General features: G+C 43.3%; 1 protein-coding gene across 1 annotated transcript; it reads right to left on the bottom strand.

Moving 5' to 3' along the window:
• Nucleotides 1-2,153: 2,153 nt before the first annotated feature.
• Nucleotides 2,154-9,123, bottom strand: myl13 (myosin, light chain 13). The gene is made up of 7 exons (XM_052129238.1): nucleotides 8,954-9,123; nucleotides 5,341-5,368; nucleotides 4,806-4,955; nucleotides 4,405-4,578; nucleotides 3,055-3,132; nucleotides 2,653-2,685; nucleotides 2,154-2,418 (listed from the first exon to the last, which is right to left on the bottom strand). Exons 1-6 carry the CDS (start codon nucleotides 9,053-9,055, stop codon nucleotides 2,657-2,659), a joined length of 561 nt encoding a protein of 186 aa, XP_051985198.1. The 5' UTR covers nucleotides 9,056-9,123; the 3' UTR covers nucleotides 2,154-2,418; nucleotides 2,653-2,656.
• Between the last annotated feature and the right edge of the window lie 7,725 nt (nucleotides 9,124-16,848).

Here is a 16,848-nt window from a genome sequence, read left to right on the forward strand (position 1 = left end):
ATGGTGGTTTTGAAGCAGTGACTTCTTCCTGACTGAGCAGTCTTTCAGGTTATGTCGATATAGGACTCATTTTACTGTGGATATAGATACTTGTCTACCTGTTTCCTCCAGCATCTTCACAAGGTCCTTTGCTGTTGTTCTAGGATTGATGTGCACTTTTCGCACCAAACTATGTTGATCTCTAGAAGACAGAATACTCCTTCCTGAGCGATATGATGGCTGCATGGTCCCATAGTGTTTAATGTTGCGTACTATTGTTTGTACAAATGAACGTGGTACCTTCAGATGTTTGGAAATTGCTCCCAAGGATGAACCAGAGGTGGAGGTCCACAAATTTGTTTCTGAGGTCTTTTTATCAAGCAAAAGAAAACAAAGAGGCAATGCGTTTGAAGGTAGGCCTTAAATTACATCCACAGATACACCTCCAATTGATTCCAATTAGCCAATTAGCTTATCAGAACATAAATTACATTTATATAGTGCTTTTCTGACACCACAAAGCGCTTTACACAGTGAACAGGGGACTCTCGTCAACAACCACCAGAGTGCAGCATCCACCTGTATGATACGACAGCAGCCATAATGCGCCAGAACACTGACCACACACCAGCTATTGGTGGAGAGGAGAGAGTGGAGTGATAGAGCCAACTAATGGATGAGGATTATTAGGAGGGCATGATTGATAAGGGCCAATGGGGGGGGATTTGGCCAGGACACAGGGGTTACACCCCTACTCTTTTTGAGAAGTGTCCTAGGATTTTAAAGGCTTGGCATGGTTTTCTAGAATTTTCCAAGCTGTTTAAAGGCACAGTTAACTTAGTGTATGTAAATGTCTGACCCACTGGGGGTTTATATATATATAAAATTGTAATTAGTAACTGTCAAAGACTTTTTAAGCTAACTTTATATTTCCCAAAATCCATACTCTCTTACCTTTTCAAATCTGAAGTTTGTTTAAATATGATGCATTTCTGGCATCTAGTGGCTCAATTGGAGAATGCAGGAACATGCATTTAGTCATATAGGCATACAGCGTATATAGCATACAACTGCTGTTTAACTGCTGTTAAAGTGTGTGTGTGTGTGTGTGTGTGTGTGTGTGTGTGTTTTCAGCCTATAGGGTTTTTAAGTTAACATTTATATGAATGTGTAAGATAAGGTGTATATATTAGGTCCTGTAACTGGTCACCAAGTTTTTCACCATTTTAAATCACCTTTTGTGAGACATGCAACTGGGCTCTATTGACTTGGGGACGTAAACTGAGTAGCATTGGAGGCACCATAGGGGCTACTGCTATACAGTATCTCTGTACAGGAATATCTTCCAACATCCTGGCAGCGTATCGGCAAGCATATCTCACATTTTTATAGAAAATGAACCTGCATCTGTTTCTTTTCCTTCTCTTAGACTGTGTATGAGATGTGCAGCGAGACAGCTCTCCTGAACAGCAGGGGCAGGATAATGGAACACCCCCCATTATTTCAAAAGCAGCAGGATTGTGGGAGATGCAGTTCACCTGAGATTAGTTAATTTAAAGGTGTCAAATCAGGGAGGTGATGTGAACTCCATTGCCACAGAAAATGAGAATATCACCACCGGGTCTTGCACTGGGGACAACTCTGATGGAATACAGTGCTGAGACCAAAGGGTGAGAAAAAAAAATTATGTTGGAATGTGATTTTGCTGAATGTGGTCAGCGATCACTGAGAAGGTTCTGGAGATCTTTTCTGCCTCCTGTCAGACAGTAAAACACCTCCACCAACACCTGCAATGTTTATGTTCACTCATATCCAAGAATGATGACTGCTGTAAATATGCATGTATGTTTGTATGTATCTGTCTGTCTTTCTGTCTGTCTATCTATCATATTTTGGTAAAACTAGACCTCAGTACTAGAAATTAAGTTGTTCCCTTTTTCTTTTAATGGGTACATTTTGATTCGTGGTGCCAGTGACCACATTACTCACTCCTGGGCATCATCGTCTTATTAACAGGCATGTGCCGTCACAGACTACATCTTAGTGAAAACATATGCAAGCCACCCATTTCATTAGCTCCTCAACATCGCTGCTTTAAAAGCACACATTGCATTATGTTAAAGTGATGATGTTTTCCAGGAATCATGAAATGAAAATGATTCTGAGAGCGAGAAGGCTGTTTAAATCAAGAGTGACATTTATTATACTTTTTTTATCCACAAAAAGAACAAGCATGATGTATGATGGAGTAATTTTGGGCATACAGACTGAGGAGGCATAAAAAAAAGGAACGTTCGAGAGACGGTTGGAGACAGTGGAGGCAGATGTTGCTAATAGCCCCACGGCAGGAAACACTTGCAGGGGCTCTTGTTAAAAAAAGAACACTGGTGAAATAAAACTGTCATCATTTTGTATCCACGTTAGATATGTCTTGATCATCTGTAGAAGAGGGGAAAATAAGTAAATAATGAAAAAATTAGATATCAACATTTGTTTATATTCTGTGTGCATCAAAGTGGGAGAGTTCTCAAATTTTCCCAAAGTTTGAACAAATAATTTGAATGAATACATTTGATTTTATGATTGTGTTTAGTGTATTCTTCCTAAAAAAACACACACACATATATATATATATATATATTTATATAAAGAACGAAAAGTGGTTTGTCCTACCTGTTCAACCAGCCATTATGTGCTTTACAAAAGCTGTGGGGGGAGTAAAAGAAAACATATATGTCAATATTATAATCCATGTGTTGCCATATTTTAGATTTAGGATAGGATTTCTTTCTTATTTTCAGTAATGGGGAATGAATGATACACAGGTCCACTATTCTTGTGAGTTTCAAGAAAAAAACAATGGTGATAAATCAATCAACAGTGCCATCTAGAGGTAAAGACAGCAGTTCAATTCTGATTAGAGAGTAAAAACATAAAACTCCTGCAACAGTTGTGCATGCATGTACTAGACTGGTACTTAAACTATGATATTATCAATCCACTGATAGCAGATATTTATTTATAAAGTACCACATATAATGTGCATAGATACAATTCATCAACAATTAAACTCACCCTCGTAGTTTATACAGCCGTTTGCATCCTCCTGCCCAGCCATCAGCTGCTCCACCTCATCTTCCTTCATCTTCTCACCTACAGATAACCATACATTCTCACTCAGTATTAAACATGCAGCATACAACACTCCCCATCTCAAGGCAGGGCAAAGTTCTCTTCCCATGCATGTTGTGTGATTATTAAGTGTTCAACGTTTACTCACTTTCATGCCATCTCAGATGTGTATGACCTTTTTTCTTCTAAAGAATATTTAAGCTCTGTAGGCCCATACAATGCAAGTGAATGGTGACCAGAACTCTGAAGGTCCAAATATCACATAAAGGCATCATAAAAGCATTCCAAACAACTCCCGTGGTTTAATCTATGTCTTCTGAACTGATCCAATTAGCTTTGGGTGAGAACAGACCAAAATGTAATTCCTTTTTCACTAGAAATCTTAACAGTCTCCTTGGTGATCATGATTTTAAGCTCGACTACACTTCCTATAGCCATATAGGGCTCTGTGCATGTGTCAAGCACTAGGAAGTGTAATCGAGTTTGAAATCATGATCGTGCCTAGAGACTGCAATGTCAAGATGTACATTGAAAAAGGACTTATTTTTTACTTGGTTCTCACCCAAAAACAATCGTATTGGAGAAAATATTGATTAAACCCGTGGAGTCGTATGAATAACTTTAATGTTACCTTTATGTGATATTTGGACCTTCAGAGTTCTGGTCACCATTTACTTGCATTGTATGGACATACAGAGCAAAGATATTTTTGTAAAATCTCCATTTGTGTTCTTCAGAAGAAAGAAAGTCATACACCTGTGGGAGGGCATGTGGGTGATGAGAGAATTTACATTTTTGGGTGAACTATCCCTTTAAATCATCATCATGTCAATGGAGTCCTGATGGTAATGGATGGAATATGTCCATCTCAAATTTGAAATAGTAAGATTAGAAATATATTACTGACATTCTATCATGACATTAATACTAATATTATTCTTGCATTTTAAATTCCCATTTATAACTATAATGCTTTCACTTGGTTTAGTGAAAAGGTCCAAGTATGCATCTGAATCACATAAAGAATCACTCATCCAATCCAAAACATGACAAAACATGAACAAATCTGTGGTTTGAAATCCCATGATTCCACTAAAGTAAATTAATCCTTATTTTATCATTTTAAACCAACTGTTTCAAGTACTTATAATAGTAGAAAACCCAATATAAGGATGGAAAATTAAATTTTTTGGATTGCCACCAACCACAGGGACATTCTTATACAAAAGAAGAAATATCAAAAACAGATGTGCTTTCATTATTATTATTACTATTATGACTTTTGAAGCTCACCCAGTGTAGCGAGGACGTGTCTAAGCTCAGCACCCATCACTGTTCCGTTACCCTCCTTGTCAAACACCCTCAGACCCTCAACAAAGTCTTCAAATGTGCCGCGGTCTTTGGCCTTGCAGATGTGCTGATGCATGGGCAGGAACTGGTCAAAGTCCAGCATCTTCACATGCATGTCTGACAACACAACAGCGAGGTATATATGAGACTTTACCACATTTCTGTGTAATAATCAGGCTGTACAGATTGGGTCTTTGTATTTGACAGTACAGTCTGACAAGATCTCCCTACTGATACAATGCTCATAGAAAATGTAACATTTACAAACCAAAGTCTGAAACATTTAAGTTTGGAAAGGCAGTTGTGGTGAGAGATAGACCTAATTCCAGCAATCATGGTCTCACCTTCAGCTTTAGGTTTGCCAAGGACGTGCATGACTTCAGCGTTAGTAGGGTTCTGACCCAAAGCCCTGATCAGATCACCACACTGGGCAAAAGTGATTTTCATCTCATTGGTTGGCGTCCTGTCAAACAGCTGGAATGCATCCTTGAAATCTGAAGAGAAAAAGACAATGAGACATCAGCTGTGTTTCTCACCCTCAAACAGACTTAAATACTCTGTGACGTCCACGTCTCTGTGGAATTCAAAGCCATAGGGGCTGGCCATTTAAAGTGTTTGTTGGATACCTGCCCTGATGGGCATTGGGTTTAAGCCATCATGATAAATCAATTTCCACTGGTGATGGTTGAGTTGTGGTAAAAATTCTATTCTATTCTATACTATCAGTCTTTGACAAACATAACAGGTACCCAAACAATATTGCAATATTGAAAATCTAAATACAATAGCCTCATTTGGGCAATAGATACTAAATGAGCTTCTCAGTTAAAGAAATACATTTTAAGATTTTGACATCTATGCAAAAATCAGAGCACTTACCCTCAAGCTGCTCTGCGGTGAATTCAAGCTGTAAAAAATAAGTAAATAATCATAATGTAAATAACTGTTCTATTTGCAAGTAACAAATATGAAATCTTTAAATGTAACAAATAGCATGAATGACATACATGACAGAATTGCGTACTGGAAATGTGATTATTAATGTTCAGGTGCTATTTGCGCACACCGTTGACAAATGTCTGCACACACCCGTATTGGGTTACACAAGCTCAATGCCTTTTGTCCAGTGATTCATTGTCCGGAAGAATTTATAAGCGACCTTGGCCAGAAGGCACATGTGGCCCTGCTGGTGAACACCCGATACCTCTTTTGTCATTTCAGTGCAAACTATACAGGTCAGGGTTAGCAAGCTTAGACAGTGATTGAACGGAGCTAACATATGGCACTGACAAGATACTTAGGAAATGGATAAATGCCAAAAGATGAGCTCCACTGCGGAAACAGTTGTGGCTGGATAAGGTATCGAGAGTTAATGTTTTAAATAGGGCCACCACAATACATTCAAATACAATATGCCTTTGTACTGTGCCATGCCAATCTTAATAGAAGAGATTTAAGAAAAGAACAGAGGTATTTCATTTTTAAGCAAACGTTTGTTGATGCATAGCCAAAAAAACAACCTTGAAAGGCTCATTATCCTGCAAAATCTTACACAGATAATGCAAAATAAACTGACAATGTGTAAGGTCATGTAAACTCCTCAAATTTTTTTTCTTTATCGGGGGTAAGGTCATAAACAGTTTAAGCAAAAACCTATTGGCACAAGTAGATTTTTGCTAAAAAGAAGTCTGAATTTGAAACAAAACTATCCTTGCCCATAATCCCTATATTGTGTTGCATGTAAAAACCTTTATGACTCCCTAGTATGGTTATGTTTTGGGGTAGGGGTGGACTTCAGGGGTAGGGACCAATGACTTCCTATACTATGATTAGGGTTAGGGGTGAGTTGGATTTCGGCACAACACCGGCGTTCTTACCGGCTTAACCAATGTGCCATGGTCATGTCTATAGAAGCCGGGGGGTTCCTTCTGCCCTCCCAGAAACTTCTGACACCTCCCTCCCAGTCCGTTAAAGAGACAACTACTTGCCCCCAACCCCCAAAGATCGCATCTTAATTCCACCCCTGCACATGTTTTGCTGTCAAAAGCAGAGAATAATGACTTCATGTTACCAGAAACAATTGGGTAGTTGGTAGTCAGGGTTGTGAGGGTTACATTTGAAATGTATTCCACTACAGATTACAGAATACATGCTGTAAAATGTAATTTGTAATGTATTCTGTTAGATTACTCAATGTCAGTAATGTCATCTAAATACTCTGGATTACTTCTTCAGCACTGGTAGATTGTTTTACTTGTATTAAATATAAAAACTCTGAAAAACCTCAATATCTTATGGAGTGTTGTTTCTAAAACAAGATAAATCTAATTGATATTGTTTTAATGATTTTTATACATTTGACAGGAAAACAACACAAGAATTATTATCAAGAACACGATTTTCACATCATAAGAAAGTTTTTCACCGCTGTTCAAATGCACTTTGGATCACATCATTTACATGTATAAATGTTTTCCATCTGAAAGGAATAAATATTAAATGAAACAAATGACAATAAAATGCAAAATAATCTCTTCAGTAATCAAAATACTTTTTGAATGTAACTGTATTCTAATTACCAATTATTTAAATTGTAACTGTAGTGGAATACAGTTACTTATATTTTGTATTTTAAATACGTGATCCCGTTACATGTATTCCGTTACTCCCCAACACTATTGGTAGTTATCAGCATATTAACAATGACATGGGATTCAAAACACAATAGTGCTAAATGCTAATCATCAGATTTCAGTAATCAAAGCCCATTTACAATTTATAATTCAAAATATAATGTGCATTTTATCAGTAGCCTACATGATACCTTGGAATCAAACCCCATTTCTTTGTGTGGCGAGGCTAACACCAATTCAGCCCAACCATTTTAAATTCTGTTTCACACTTTTGCATCATTTCTAGTGGCATGAGAATGCTTTACGTCTTCTGTTAAAACATATAAATAGATTCAAAATTGTGAATGTAGGCAGAATTCAGACGACAGATTGGGTGGTCCACTCTGGAACAGAATAATCAAAATCACATTGTGTGCGGCCTAAACCACAATGGGTTGGAATATATAACGGCTTTCCCTAACCCCAAAATTCCAGACTATGGAAATGAGGTGTGGGGTGGCAACAGTGACCAATAAAATCACTTTTGTTCTGTTGGCTCTTCTGAAGCTGATGTAGTGTGCTCAATTATTCACTGGGAAAACAAAATATTACTTAATCTGCACAAAATGAAATGGGAAAGGGATGTTGTTGAGTATTGATGATGATATTTATAAGTTTTAGCATGTCTAAACATGTGAATTTCTAAGTTGCAAAATCTTTTCAAAGGGGGCCTAATAAATCCCCAGACAACATCAAAGTGAACATTGACACTTCTTTTGTTTAGGGCAAATGGCTTCTCAAATAATTAATTATGAGCTCTACAGTTTAAACAAATATATACACAACACACTGCCAAATCCAACTGCAATCAACCAACTGTTGGTGATATCATTTGTTCTAAATCCACAGCCATTGGATCTGCCAAATGGAATTCACAGTCATTGTTCAACAGCAGGTTGTCCCTGGATGCACTGCACAATCTACATCACATGGCAGCTCTGATGTTGCTCAAAAATAGCACGTGGACATCAAAGACAGCAACAAGAGCATAGCAGTTATCTTTGTGAGAAGGTCACATTTGTCCTCAGGAAATTCAATAGAGGATGAGGTAAAGATAACAGGAAAACTTTTGTCCTTTCTAATCTTCAAGGAACAATGCTCAGATGCCGAGCATCGTGAAAGAGCACCATCTTGATAAAATTCTTCCACTGTAATCCATGAAAATTTTTACTTCTGTTTGGGGTCTCAGAGACCCAATACATAAAACATGAATAAATTCAATGAATTTTCACATGTTAAGATTCTCTGACTGGAATACACACTATACAGGTGCTCTCCTGTCTATTTAGATTCATTTTTTGTATTTTTCTGCAATGTGTTTTTGCTGGGGTCAAATTGACCTGAAACAAACACAACATCACTACAACTGAATTGAGGTTTGAAGCTTCACTTATATCTCCTACTAGGTTTTGATTAGGTCAGAGGAACATATTTAACAACTTAAATGGAAGCATTATTGGGATTTCTTGGACCTCATACATGCATTCTTCCAAATGAAAGTTCTTTACTAGTCATCTGTCACTGTACGGTGTTCTTGAGTTGACGATATGGTTATTTGATGTGTCAAAAAGTTCTTGATCTTACATTGAAGGTTCTTCAAATCAACATATTTGTTGCTGGTTTCTTAAAAGCATGCGAACTAAAGAACTAAAGAAAAAAACTGTTCTTTGTGGAACTTAAAAATGGTTCTGCAATGACATCAGACTCAACAGAAATCAACATGCTTTAAATCAACAGAGCATGAGAATTATGTTATTTAGAGCCTATCCCTTCCAATAGATCTAAACACCATACAGGCTCTTTGATCTTAAAGGTAGTACCTGGACTTCTGCTGGGTTAAACTCTGGCTCCTTGGGGGGTTCAGGCTCTGGGGGTTTGGGTGCAGCTACAGGCTTGGGCTCTTCCTTCTTCTTGGGGGCCATGATGAGGGTTACGATGCAACACAGAGGGACAGAGACAGCACAGGATCAGACACGCTCTGGGTAAAGGGCCCCATGCAACCGGGGGGCACTTTATCCTCACCCTACCAGGTGTGCCCACCTCCTTGTTTCCCAGGATGGTGCCAAATACGAAGAGGAAGACCATAAAAGGACATGCCCTATGGCTTCTATTTGAGACACACTGTTCTCTCAAAACAGACGCTCTCGTCCATCTGTACAGGGCCAGAGGGACTAAAGAGTTTGTTCATTTGGTTATAAATTTAAGGTGGCTGTCTTTACACTTCTAGACAAAGAGGAGACACAGTTAGAGACACATGAGGTCACTGCTTGTTATTAAGGGTCACACTCTGGTTTCTTTAGCCTATGCATGCCTCATCTCAGATTCTAGTTCTTCAGCTGTGCATGGATAAATTGGAACAAAATGATGTTATTTTAAAATGTCAAGTGAAAAGATATTTATTTACATAATCTTTTTCTTGTTTTCTGAATATTTTTGTGAGATTTATGCATAAAACAATACAAAAACTTTGCCTGTGGGCAAATTCAAGATACAGTACATATTCCATAAACAAATGTTATTGCTTCTTTACTTTACTATTTACTATTTCAAGGATGTGTAGATGGATTAAAGTGAAAATATTATTTAAAACAACAAAATCAACCTGAATGCATTAAATGTACCAACTAAAGTAGGCTGAAATTGATATGATCGCACAGGAAGTCGACATGTTGTTTCCGAGAGTTCAAGTACCCTAGTGTTGGCCACATTTTGCCTACTCCCTGAAAAGCGCCATCTCCAATCAGATATTTTTTGCACTGGCTCCAGTGTTTTCCTTTCCTTATGGCATGACCAGAAGTGTGTTGCGTCAACAGCATGGTAGACCCAGGTTTGGATCACTCATTGAAACCAGGAAGTAATCATGTTTGCATAATCAGTGATGAGCACGATTTGGACTTAAATTTGGACTTTTTAAAATTAAAATTTTACTCCATTGCATGTTAGGTTTAGGTTTGGGGTTTGGATTGGGGGGTACAGTTTATAAAAAATGCATTCCTCTTCACTGTTCCACAGCCTGTACAACGGAAAACAACTCGCTTCACAACTTGCTTTTGGTGCCCCTCTGTGGACAATACACCCAGAAAATGGAGCTCACATATGCCCAACTACACTGGGGGCAGTGTTTCGAATTCAGGTGAGAACAGACAGATTTTTTCTAAAGAACAGTCAACCTACTTTGTCTGATTTCACTGTGAGATCACTCTTGAAATAATTAGAGATATTTGTGTAGGTCCTAATGTTATTATATGCTATTACAGAATTATTGAAAGATATGGACCTGGATGCAAGATTTATTTCAGAGGGGTGTTTAAAATAATGAATTACCAATGGTTTCATATGTGGTAAATTATGACTCTTCAACATTCATCTGTGAGAAGCAGAAGCCATTAGGGATTTTCAGCTTATTTTAAGGTAATAGAAAAATAATTTCACTAGCAAAAAGAGCAGAACGCTAATTAAATACAGGTCAAAATCTTGTTGTCAAAAGAGGGCAATTTCAGAGAATTTTCCTGGATCTCGCTTGAAATAAATCAGTGTTATTAATCTGGATATTTTCCACACAGCATGACACATGATCACATCAACAGTAATCCATAAAACAATACCAGCTAAATCCAAATCTGCAGATGCAAAGAAAGCATTCCTCAAATTAACTGATGTAGCTTGGTGAATCTCACGGAAACACACCATGCAGGTCCATTCTTATTGCTGTAATCATCCAGACGTTTAACTTTTGAGTTTTTTTGTAATTCCCATTATTCTCAATGGGGATTCTAATTACTTTAATACATAAAGTTTTACTCACGATGCAAAAAAAAATCTTAATTTTCTTTAAGCTAAATATGCTTTCTTTTCTTTTCGTTCTTTCTTTCAATGAATGTATTAAAATTACATGCTTTGGTTGAAAATCCCCCAAAATATCTGCATTTCAAATGAGAAATTCTTTTAGAATCATACTTCAAATTCTTGTAGTATGATGTACTGGAGTTCTCCATACATCACGCAAGGACCATCATCAGTCTTTAAGTGTTGCAAACGTGTGGTGTCACAGCTGATTGAACTCCATGTTTGATGACATCTTGACAAACAAGATCAGCTGTTAAATGATTTGTTTACACAAACCTAACCCACAGTGTTTAAAATCATGACAAAGCAATTTACTCTGCTTAATTGTTAAACAACTCATTTTTTTGGCCTTTTGCCACTTTAATTCATAGAGATTGTGTAGAAAGGGGACAATGAATAATACTATTTATTTAAAATATATGAATGGAATTGGAAATGACACAAACCGTTTGGTTACGTATGTAACCTCCGTTCCCCGAGGGAGGGAATGACACGTTGTGTCGGAGAAGCGACACTAGGGGTCTCTCTTGAGCGCCGATATTCACCTCTGACCTATTGAAAAGGGCCAATGAGAGTTGGCAGTCAGTATTTGCATACCCCGCCCGCGATACGGGTATTTAAGCGGGGCAAATACGGAAGTTTAGTCAGGATTTTTCTGAGGAGCCGAAATGGTCCGGCCACAACAGTGGCTCGGTTCAGCGACATGGCGGAGGAAAGACACAACGTGTCGTTCCCTCCCTCGGGAACGGAGGTTACATACGTAACCAAACGTTCCCCTTCTGTCGCTCTCTCCACGTTGTGTCGGAGAAGCGACACTAGGGGACCCATTCCAATCTTGCCATGTGCTGAACCGTGTACGTGAACTGTCGATACAGAGGCGGGCAGGGATTCATTCAGTGCCACGCATCGTCTGTACCCGGCTGCATGTACCCTTCCCCAATGCCCCATACGAACATCGGGATCCTTCTAGTTACCCTGAGAGGGGAACAAGGCGATGTTTGCCAACATGGGAACGGGCCAGCCTGGCTGGGCCTCTTTTCTCTCTATGTTTCTCGCATAGAGCAATCACGGCCGGGGCCCTTACACGCATATTCTTGGGGAGGAAAAGTGGTAGACACGTCACACGGCCGTCTTAGGGCTCATGTGGAAAGTATGGTGCGGTGGTAGATCCAGCCTCGAAAGGGGGGAGTTGCTACAGCACGGCGACCGGGGCAGCTGTAACTGCCTAAGGGAGGGGTCCGCTCGTAAGGGGACAGAACCGTGGAAATACACATAGGGGGAGTCCGAGCAGGAGGCCTTACCTGTGGAGCACCTATACCAGTACAGGGTAGCCATCAGGGTACCCGCAGTGGCTTGGGTCGGCGAGTTCCTCCGCTGAACCGCGGACCCGGAGGGCTGGGGAGGAATCGACCAGGGTCCCGACTCGGAGTGGGGCGCCCTGGGAAAAAAAAGGTGAACTACTTAACCTTGACGTCAGGAAAAGGGCGCTGGGCGCAAGCGATCCACCCGGCCGGTCAGTCTACGCGTTACCGAGTTCTACGGGCTCGGACCTGACAAAACACGAGACGCAACCGATTCAACGCGGAGGTTGTAAAACCTCGCGAAGGTGTTGGGTGTTGCCCAACCCGCGGCTCTAGTGAGCCGTGAGTGAGCTCGGACCCGCAAGGGTAGGACATAGCAACGAAAGGGCTGGGTCTGCCTCCTCCCGGGGCAGCGCTTGCAGGTTCACTACCTGATCTCGGAATGGTGTGGTAGGAACCTTGGGCACATAGCCCGGTCGCGGTCTTAGGATCACAGACGTATCTGCCGGACTGAACTCCAGGCAAGTGTCGCTGACAGAGAACGCTTGCAGGTCCCCGACCCTCTAGATAGAGGCGAGCGCAATCAGCAGGGCCGTCTTAAGAGAGAGGGCCCTGAGTCCAATTGATTCAAGCGGCTCGAAGGGGGGTCTCTGGAGTCCTGCCAAGACTACCGAGAGATCCCAGGAGGGAACTAGGCCTGGCCGGGAGGGATTCAACCTCCAGGCACCTCTCAGGAACCTGAGGATCAGGTCGTGCTTACCCAAAGACTTGCCATCTACAGGATCGTGGTGGGCGGCAATGGCGGCCAACATACACCTTGACGGTGGACGGGGACAGCCTCCTGTCCAGCCTCTCCTGTAGGAACAGGAGCACTGACCTAATCACGCATGTCTGCGGGTCTTCAGTTCGGGAAGAACACCAATCTGCGAACAAGCGCCAATTTAGGGCGTAAAGGTGCCTGGTAGAGGGGGCTCTGGCTTGGTTAATTGTATTCACAACGGTCGCCGGTAAGCCGGCTAGCTCTTCCGCGATCCCGGCCCAGGGACCAGACGTGGAGGTTCCAGAGGTCTGGGCTGGGTGCCAGAGCGTGCCCCGTCCCCTGAGAGAGGAGGTCCTTTCTCAGGGGAATTCGCCAGGGAGGAGCTGTCGCGAGAAGTCTGAGTTCCGAGAACCAAGTCCGAGTGGGCCAGTAGGGGGCCACTAACGTGACTCACTCCTCGTCCTCCCTGACCTTGCACAGCACCGGTGCAAGAAGGCTCACTGGGGAAATGCGTACTTGCGCAGCCCCGAGGGCCAGCTGTGTGCCAGCTGCCTGTCCCAAGGGGAGCCTCTGTTAGGGCGTACCAGAGCAGGCAGTGGGAGGTTTCCTGGGAGGCAAACAGGTCTACCTGGGCCTTGCCAAACCGTTCCCAAATCAGCTGGACCGACTGGGGTGAAGCCTCCACTCCCAGCCGGGCAGGCGTTGTCGTGATAGCGCGTCCACTACGACGCTGAGCTTGCCGGGGATGTGAGTGGCACGCAGCTGACCTGAGTCACTGCTGGCTCCATAGGAGGAGACGGCGGGCGAGTTGTGACATGTGGCGGAGCGTCACGCCTTGGCGATTTATGTACGCCACCACCGTGGTGCTGTCCGATCTCACGAGGACGTGTTTGTCTCGAACTAACGGGAGGAACTTCCTGAGGGCGAGAAGGACGGTCAGCAACTCCAGGCAGTTGATGTGCCAACGCAGCGGGGCCCCTTTCCAACGGCCTGCTGCTGCGTGCCCGCTGCACACGGCACCCCACCCGGACCGGGAGGCGTCGGTTGTGACCAGAAGGCGTCGGGACACCTGCTGCAGGGGCACTCCTGCCCATAAAAAGCAGAGGTCTGTCCAGGGTCGGAGTGTTTTGAGGCAGGCGGGGGTGATCCTTACCGAAAGCGAAAGCCACGCTTCCCAGCTCTGCGCTAGGGGCACCAAAGGGACGAGTATTTTGGACGTACACGGCGGGGCCTCGCAGCGGGGCGGAACAGGTAGTGCAGCGTCGGGTGGCTTCGTTGCGGCCTGAGGCTGAGGTGCTGAGAATAGACTCAAAGCACTTACCTTGCTCCGCGCACTCGGCAGGGGTCGGGTTCGTGACTGAGGAGGAGGTCTGATGCTGGCGTCCTCTGGACTCATCTGAACCGGCCAGCCGGGGGACAGTCGTGGGCAGGCGGAAGGCGGATCGCCGCGTCCGTGTACCGGGCTGTCGTAATCTGAAAGCAGATTGCCGTGAGAACGGCATTTGCGGGCCAGGTGACCCAGAGGCAAAGGAAATAGCTCTTATTGAGAATGTGGGTACCACAGCCCCGTCAGGGGTGTGGCAAATGAAAAACAAAGGATTCTCCTCCCGGCCCTCCACCGGGGCGGAGCGGTCTTACCACCTCCGAGCTAACGCCTTCGGCTCTGGGTTGGCTGTCTCAGGAACGCTTGGGAGCCTTCCGGGTCCTAGAGGGGTTCGTGGAGACAGGGGCGCGCGCCGCCTGCGGGTGCTCGACGCTGGGGCTGAGAGCTGGGCCCGGGTTGAGGCGGAGCAGGAGCTGGTTTCTTCGCAGGGGGACACCCTCGGCGGGCAGACGGGCAGGGCCCGTGAGCGGCAGGTCTCGCGGCGGGCATGATGCTTGAGAGATGGCCTCCGTCTGCTTCTTCACCGCGGAGAACTGTTGGGCGAAGTCCTCGACGGTGTCGCCGAAAAGGCCAGTCTGAGAGACAGGTGCGTCCAGGAGGCGGTTCTTGTCGGCCTCATGCATCTCGACCAGATTGAGCCAAAGATGGCGTTCCTGGACCACTAGGGTGGCCATCGCCTGTCCGAGTGCCTGTGCTGTGTCCTTCGTCGCTCTCAGGGCGAGGTCGGTCGCTGAGCGCAGTTCCTGCAGCACATCAGGATCAGGTCCACCCCCGTGCATGTTTCTGAGTGCTTTGGCCTGGTGGACTTGCAGGAGGGCCATCGCATGCCTCCGCCCTGCAGCACATCCAGCCGCACTGTAGGCCTTCGCGTTGAGTGAGGATGTTGTCCTACAGGGCTTGGATGGGAGTACGGGGCGGCCATGCCAGAAGGTAGGGCTACCGGGGCATAGATGGTACGCAACTGCCCTATCGACCTGGGGAATCGCCCCGTATCCGTGGCGCTCTCCGCCAGTGTGTTTGTGTGTCTGCGCTGTCGAAGCGCTCAGGGGCAACAATGCACGCCGTGCAATGTAAAGGAGAAAGCCGCTGTTGTGCGCCGTCAAGATCCAACAGCATGCAGATCGTCAGAGGAAACAGGAACGTTTTAATGTGGTGTGTAACTCGCAGCAAACTGCAGACAGACCATCGGCTCGAAGAAATTTTCTGACTAAACTTCCGTGATTTGCCCCGCTTAAATACCCGTATGCGGGGCGGGTATGCAAATACTGACTGCCAACTCTCATTGGCCCTTTTCAATAGGTCAGAGGTGAATATCGGCGCTCAAGAGAGACCCCTAGTGTCGCTTCTCCGACACAACGTGGAGAGAGCGACAGAAGGGGAACAGATGCATTGTGGCTGGTGCACTGTTTAAATCAAATGTAAAGGAGCCAATTCTCAGTCTGAATGTTCCTATAAATAATGAAAACAAAATGCATAATTATTATTTTATTTATTTATTTATTTATTGCATTTGATTATTTGAATTTATTGGAGTTAATCCAGACTTGGAGTTTGCTGTCCACGACCCTATCGGAACAGATCCCACCAGATGAGAATCACTGTTATAGAATATATACCAGGTACTGGGTACAAGTTGGATTAGACTTTTAAATTACAATTTTTTTTTTTATATATATATTTTCCTTATTTGTGTAACACATATAAACACTACGTTTATAAAGAATACAGCCAAGTTCTAATAAATGAGACAAGACTGAAGGTAAGCCACAATCATGCTATATCATGAATCAGGCAAATATTCAATGTAAGTGTGTTGACATTTCAGTACATACTGTAAAGAGTTGTTCCTGAATTAAATGATATAAACATGTAAATATGTCATTTTCAACTGCCAGATTGTAGCAGTGGGGGAGGATGAAAGACCTAAAAGCAGAGAGAGAGAGAGAGAGAGAGAGAGAGAGAGAGAGAGAGAGTTCAACTTTATTAATTATAATTCAAATAGTCAAGTCTAGGCGTGCTATTGCCAGCTGAGGCAGACTGAAAAAAGCAAAGCCGCTCCGGGCTAGAGGAGAATGTGTTCATGTGGAAGTCAGGAGCACTCGGATGAGAGTCCGCTGAAGATAATGAGGTGCATATGAAGCCCAGATTAATCTTCCCAAGACACGGGCAGAAATCGAGGAATCCTCCTCCACAGGGCACCAAGTGACAGGGGCGAATGCAAGCAGACAGGTGAAACAGAGGGTGAAATCAAAGTGAGTGAAAAATAAGGCCCAGTGAGGTTGCCTAGAGTTTAAACGTTTAGCGCTACGAATGTACTCTAGGTTCTTGTGATCAGTCCAAACCACGAAAGGTATCCCCGAACCCTCTAACCAATGATGATACTCACCAACAGCCAGTAATTCCCGGTTACTGACGTTGTAATTC

The sequence above is a fragment of the Xyrauchen texanus genome, chromosome 6 (genome assembly GCF_025860055.1).
Source record: "Xyrauchen texanus isolate HMW12.3.18 chromosome 6, RBS_HiC_50CHRs, whole genome shotgun sequence".
Lineage (NCBI taxonomy): Eukaryota > Metazoa > Chordata > Actinopteri > Cypriniformes > Catostomidae > Xyrauchen > Xyrauchen texanus.

Excerpts from the sequence above, each read along its gene's own strand:
- myl13 (XM_052129238.1), bottom strand. The coding sequence starts at position 9,055 with ATGGCCCCCAAGAAGAAGGAAGAGCCCAAGCCTGTAGCTGCACCCAAA. Across the intron at positions 5,369-8,953 it reads TTAACCCAGCAGAAGTCCAG|CTTGAATTCACCGCAGAGCA; the intron begins GTACTACCTTTA and ends TATTTTTTACAG. Across the intron at positions 2,686-3,054 it reads CGGCTGTATAAACTACGAGG|CTTTTGTAAAGCACATAATG; the intron begins GTGAGTTTAATT and ends CTCCCCCCACAG.